This window comes from Leopardus geoffroyi, chromosome E1 (genome assembly GCF_018350155.1).
Source record: "Leopardus geoffroyi isolate Oge1 chromosome E1, O.geoffroyi_Oge1_pat1.0, whole genome shotgun sequence".
Lineage (NCBI taxonomy): Eukaryota > Metazoa > Chordata > Mammalia > Carnivora > Felidae > Leopardus > Leopardus geoffroyi.
Genome location: NC_059330.1, coordinates 19,751,368 through 19,757,543, shown reverse-complemented (window position 1 = coordinate 19,757,543; position 6,176 = coordinate 19,751,368). Strand labels below are relative to the sequence as shown.

Sequence of the window (6,176 nt, the reverse complement as noted above, 5' to 3'; positions counted from 1 at the left end):
AGCTGAGCTTTGTAGACTATCAGGTAGACTCGGGTAATTGATTAGTCTAACCAGGGATTCGAGATTTGGGGGCTGAGGCACATCATCAGCGTGGTGGGGTAGGGATAACAGCTGGCATTTCAGACCCTGCTAGTCGCCAGCCCTGGGATGTGCACCGGCAGGAGCAGGAGCATGAGGAGCGAGAAGAATCAGAACCCGGGACCCTAGGAAGGGGGCTTGGCTGTCGGGCGCGCCCCGCCCCTCCCGCGCCGCCCCGCCCCTGGCTTCCTCGTGACCCGTGTCCCGCCCCGCTCGGCCGGGAGCACCCCCGGCTGATTGGCCCCTCCGCGGCGTATCCTCCGGCTGGCAGCCAGGCGGGCGCGTCACGTGGCCGAGCAGCGTCCAGGGCGCGGAGGCGCGGGCCGCCAGGCATGGACCGTCAGGCCGCCGGAGCCCGGGCGCTGGGGGCCGCCGAGCCGCCTCGGGGGCCGCCGCTGCCGAGCGCACGGGAGGCGCCCCCCAGCCCGGGGGTGAGCGCGGCCGCCGCCTGCGGCGAGGGGCGGGAAGTTTCGGGGCTCGCGGGCCGGGCAGGGCCGGGCGAGGCGGGGCCGGGCGGGGGCCGCGAGGCCGGACGGGGGGCGCCGTTTGGGCGCGCGTTCGCGCTGGAAACGGCCGGGCCGCGGCGGCGCGGGGCCGCGGGGCGGGGCCGCCGAGGGCGTGAGTGGGCGAGCGGGAGCGGAGGGGAGGCTGGCTGTCCCGGGGGCGCCTCCGCCTACTTGCTAAATGGGAAGCGATGCTGATGACCGAGAGCTGGGGGCCATTGCCCGGGGCCTGGAGCGAGGCCAGGTGAGGGCGGCGAGGAGCCCGCCGTCCCCGCAGGACCTGTGTCCATGGGTGGGGATGCACAGCTCACCCTGAGCACCACATGATGTCTCATGCGCTCTCCTTTTCTGTTTACTGAAACCAAAGGCCCGGCTTGACGGGCTTGACGCAGGGTTTCCAGAAACTTGTTTTCATTTGCGCGCCAGACAGCCCCTGGTTTTCCAAAGACCGTTATTACGGGCATCACCTGCCCTTGTTTACAGTCAGTAAGTTCTGCTAGATGGCGAGCTCCGTGAGGGTAGGAATCCCCTGGTTACTGCTGTTAACCCGGCGCCTAGCTTAGGGCCCGCCACGATAGACAGCTATTAATCGGAGGAAGGAATGGAATGCTTGTTTAAGCATCAAAGATGGTACTAAACCAGAGTAAGATATGAAAGATGTAGCGCTAGTGAAAAAAACAAAAACCAAAAAACTTCCGCGTGCAGATAGGATGGACTGATTTTGTCAGGACGTAGCAGGAAGGGATGTGTGCTTTCTCTCCAAGGTGACAGGGTGGGGGTGGGGGTGCCTGCAGAGGTGTGGAGGTGAGGCAGTACCCGACAAATGGCTGGGAGCTGGGGACGCAGAGCCTCAGGGCCAGGGGAGAGAACGGTGCTCAACAGGTCGACGGGCTGTGATGGGGAGGTGGGAATGCCATGGTCAATTTTATACTCCTGCATGGAGGGCTGTTGAAGATTTTTGAGCAGAGTGGTGATTGATGCTGTCAGCTGGGCAGGGGGCTGTGACAGTGGTCCACCCGAGGGGTCCGACCAGCTGACCTGCAGTAGTGACCCCGGGTTGTCATTGACTACAGAAGAGGGAGTTTATTCCTTAAATCTGGGGATGACGACATCATGAGCTAATTGGGGCAGGTGCCAAGTACAGTTTCGATGTAGGGGCAAAGAAGGTGGATTTAAATTCAACAAATGTTACATTCCTGCTCTGTGCCAGGTGTTTTCATAAGTGTTATCCCCTCATAAGCCCCTTGCAAGGTCAGGACGGTCATCTCCGCTTTCCCCAGAAGGAAACCCAGGTATGGTGGTTGAAGTGATGTATCCAGGGTCACACCCTGAATGAATGGCAAGAGCTGGGATTAAAACCAGGTCTTCGGATGCAGGCTGCGAACATTTCTTGTTCCATTTAAAGTGGTCTTGGAAGGGACAGGATTTCAGGAACTTCGGAGTGATGGGAGCAGAGAAGCATATGGTTGGCTGTGGGGGAAGATGATTTCCCTTCAGCGACACTTAGGAACTAAAGCTCTGTTGCCCCCATGTATCAGGAGACAGAAGTTGAAAGAATGTTGAGTTACTGAAAAGGTATAAATGAACATGGAGGTAGCAACTGTGGGGAAACAGCTACCACCCCTAGGGCTGAGGGAACAAAGGAATGAGGTTGGAATGATTACAGTTTACAGGCTCAGGGGCACCTGGGTGGCTCAGTTAACTTAGCATCCGACTCTTGGTTTTGGCTCAGGTCATGATCTCACTGTTCGTGAGTTCTAGCTCCGCGTCAGACTCTGTGCTGACAGTGCATAGCCTGCTTGGGATTCTCTCTGCCCCTCCCCTGCTCGCTCTCTCTGTCTGTCTCTCTCAAAATAAATAAGTAAACTTAAAAAAAAAAAAAAAATTACAGGCCCAGAAGAGAGCCTTAGCAGAGCTGAAATTCCAATCTCGGAGGAGGAAGCACAGCCCCCAAGTACTGCTGGGGTCTCTGAGCTTGGAGGAGGGGTCCTGAGGGCCTGGGAGAGTGAGCCCTGAAGAGAGAGCCCAGTGGTGAGGTTGCCTCTGCAAGTGTTGGCAAAGTGTAGACGGGATCGAGCAGAAGGCGCTGCTGCCGCAGGGGCGGAGTGTCGCTGGGGTGGTGTCTGCAGAAGTAGGAAAGGGCGAAGCCCTTGGCTCCCCAGCCTTGCCACATCTATAGGGCAAAGCAGAGATGTGGGTCGCAGCGTCCCAGCCCCACCCTCACAAAGGTGAGGACGGAGGGGTGGGTTTGGGGCTGCAAGGCAACAGCTTAATACTGGGGACACCCCAGATATCCGAGTCCTGGGTAATTGTTTCTTCTTCCTGCAGGCTGGCTTTGTCCCAGCTGACCACTCCGGTCAGGAGAGAGACACTGAGAAGGCTGTGGATCGGCTAGGCAAGTAGACGGTGGAGACTGGGCTGGATGTGGGGGGAGACCAAGGAATCGAGGAGAGGGTCAGTCCCTGTGTCTTGTTTACCTTCTCTTCCTGGCCAGTTCTCTTTGCTGCCTTTTCTGCCTAGTGTTTCCGTGGCATCCTCCTTTGGAAGCCCCGCTGGAGCTTCCTGAAGGGAAGGCCTCACCTTGTGACCAAACCCTTCCCTTCTATTAAGAAAGACACCACAATCCTGTCTTCATATTCCAAATGAGGAAACTGAGGCTCAGAGTAAAAACGAAAAAAAGATTGTGGTAAAACACAAATATAAAATTTACCACTTAATAATTTTAAAGCGTACAAGCCAGTGGCGTTTCGTACCTTCACAGTTCTGTGCAACCACCACACTTATTTAGCTCCAGAACATTTTCAGTACTCTAAAAGGTCACCCTGTGACTGATAAGTAGTCCCACCCCATACCCCCTTCCTTCCTTGAGCGATCCCCCCCCCCGCCCCCCGCCCCCGCGCCAGACCATTAATCTTCTTTCTGTGGATTTACCTGTACTGGATAAGCGAATGTGAGTTGCGTGCAAATGGAAGGGTACGCTACATAGCCTTTTGTGTCTGGCTTCTTTCACTCAGCCTGATATTTTCAAGACCCATGTAGCATGCATCAGTACATTCCTTTTTATGGCTGAACAGTTCCATCGTCTGGATATACTACATCTTGGCTGCTTATTCATCAGTTGATAGGCATTTATGAGTTGTTTATACCCTTTGGTGATTGTGAATGATGCTCTTATGAACACTTTTGTACAAGTCTTGCCTAAATACCTGCTTTCGATTCTTCTGGGTATCCGTTCAGGAGTGGAATTGCTGTGCTGTGTGGTGATTTTGTGTTTAAGTTACTGACGAGTCGGTTGAGTACATTTCAGCTCAATCACACAATTCAGAATTGACAGAACTGGGGTTTGGAGCAGGGTAGTTTGGCTCCAGAACCCATGCCCTGACCTATGACTTTTGTGCTTATAGCTGGTATTATTATACACTGTTAATAGCATGGCTGTTTTTAGGCTGATTCTTTTCCCAGCTCTGACCTGGCATCACCATGTACTTGGGGTCCATTATCCTTCCCCAGACTTTTATTCTATTATCTTAATACCTTTTGAAAATATACCTTCCAGCTCTCCCCAATATCAGGAGGAGGAGACGTGGTGGCTGCCTCTGTGGCTGATGGGTTCTGCTCTTCTGCCTGCTTTCCTCCCACTGCCCCTTGTCCTGTGCTCTTTGATGATGAAGAGAGAAATACACGAGTAAAAAATCAAGTTTGTATTATGAAAGCTTATCATCTGCCAGATGTGCTTTGCCTCAGTTACCTGAAAACTACTTAAATATATAAACTGTGCTGGATTTGCTTGATTCCCTGTGTGCATGATAAGACCTGACAATTAAATTTGGCCTCGTTGAAGGCAAAAGATTTTATTGAAAAGAAGTGATCAATCCTACTTCGAAAAATGTAAACAGAACATTTTTTTTTTAAGTGCTCAGGTGGCTAAAGAACTCTGTATGCTTGTTTTACTCTTGCCCTCTTAGTATGTCTGCCAAACATTTTCCAAGCACGTGAGTAGTCCCTATGTAGTTGCTAGTGGTTTTAAAACCTTCCTTCTGTTGATTTCTTAGCCAGTGGAGCACAGAGCATCCCTAATGGTAGTCCTGCCCATGGTGAGGGCACCCACTCGGAAGAGGAAGACTTTGCCGTGGAGGATGAGGATTCTGATGGAGACCTGAATACCTGGGAGCTGTCAGAAGGAGTGTCCGACTGCCCGCCCAAGGAACAGGCTGCTGATCTTTTTAACGAGGACTGGGACTCGGAGTTGAAAGCAGATCAAGGGAATCCGTATGGTAGGTGTGGTGTTTCTAGGGTCCCAGACCAGGTTACCTACCAGGCTACCCCCAAGGCTGACAGTTTGGATGAAGGACCCACATCTGTGAGCTCAGCCTGATAACCTTTTACAGAGCTGAAATTTCTGTGACAGCTTCTCTTTCATGTTGGGGGAAAAATGCAAATTTCACAGTTGACTTTATAATGCATCAGTTTTAACATGAAAGCAATGTTACTCTCTTAGAAATGTCTGTGTGAATCTAGCTGCTGCAGACAGCAGTGCTCTTCTGCGGTTGCTTCCTCTGCACTAAGAACCGTCCTCTGAGAAGCACAGCTTGGGCATGCAGTCCTTGAAGGAGGGCTCTGCCTGTGTACTGAAAAAAAATTTTTAATGTTTATTTGTATTAGCGTGAGCGCGTGAGCAGGGAAGGGGCAGAGAGAGACGGAGACAGAATCTGAAGCAGGCTTCAGGCTCCGAGCTATCAGCACAGAGCCCGACATTGGGCTTGAATCAAGCACGAGCTGTAAGATCATGACCTGAGCCGAAGTCAGACGCTTTGGCTGAGCCACCCAGGCACCCTGCATGTGTATTTTTAAACAAAGACATGGCTGGTGTCTGTCCCCTAGACATTTTTTGGCTATGTGTCTCACCTCCCCTTCTCCTTTTAATCTGTTTTTTTTTTTTTTTAATTGCTTGCAGATGCCGATGACATCCAGGGTTGCATTTCTCAGGAGGTCAAACCTTGGGTGTGCTGTGCCCCGCAAGGAGATATGATCTATGACCCCAGTTGGCACCACCCACCTCCGCTGATACCCCACTATTCCAAGATGGTCTTTGAAACAGGACAGTTCGATGATGCTGAAGATTGAGTGTGCAGCTTTTTTGCCTGGGGGGGTGGGTGCACCCTCCAGATGAAGGCCTGTCTTCCTTTGTTTGAGGTGAGATGTCATATTTGAGGACACATTCCCAGTGATCCCCGAGTCGGGCACACAGACTGGTGTTAAATAAGGTCCCGATGTCCTCCAGTTCTGCTATTGTTGTTGTTTTTATCGAGCTGCTCCTCGGAACGTGTGAGTGTTCGTGTCTGTGTCTGGAGGAGCTGTGTTCTTTATAAATAAAGGTAGAAAAAATTTGATTTGCTTTTGTCTCCCCCACCCCCCCACCCCTTTAATTAGATACTTATAGATAAAGCCTTACTCCTTCAGTTAAAGTTACCTGGCTTACATTTTTAAGGCTTGAGGTACTTGGACCCTTAAAAGTACTCTGTAGGGGCGCCTGGGTGGCGCAGTCGGTTAAGCGTCCGACTTCAGCCAGGTCACGATCTCGCGGTCCGTGAGTTC

At 52.3% G+C, this 6,176-nt stretch overlaps 1 protein-coding gene across 2 annotated transcripts; it reads left to right on the top strand.

Moving 5' to 3' along the window:
- Positions 1-348: 348 nt before the first annotated feature.
- COPRS (coordinator of PRMT5 and differentiation stimulator) lies at positions 349-5,971 on the top strand. 2 transcript variants are annotated; one of them, XM_045488026.1, is made up of 4 exons: positions 349-509; positions 2,910-2,976; positions 4,634-4,855; positions 5,536-5,971. In XM_045488026.1, the coding sequence occupies exons 1-4, from the start codon at positions 411-413 to the stop codon at positions 5,703-5,705; spliced, it is 558 nt and encodes a 185-aa protein (XP_045343982.1). In that variant the 5' UTR covers positions 349-410; the 3' UTR covers positions 5,706-5,971. The 2 variants fall into 2 exon arrangements, with proteins under 2 accessions (XP_045343982.1, XP_045343983.1); XM_045488027.1 differs by lacking the exon at positions 349-509 and adding an exon at positions 707-825.
- Positions 5,972-6,176: the final 205 nt, after the last annotated feature.

Bases quoted from the DNA above. Each gene is read 5' to 3' on its own strand.
- COPRS (XM_045488026.1), top strand. From the start codon at position 411: ATGGACCGTCAGGCCGCCGGAGCCCGGGCGCTGGGGGCCGCCGAGCCG. The intron at 510-2,909 runs GTGAGCGCGGCC...TTCTTCCTGCAG, and splicing joins AGGCGCCCCCCAGCCCGGGG to GCTGGCTTTGTCCCAGCTGA. The intron at 2,977-4,633 runs GCAAGTAGACGG...TTGATTTCTTAG, and splicing joins GAAGGCTGTGGATCGGCTAG to CCAGTGGAGCACAGAGCATC.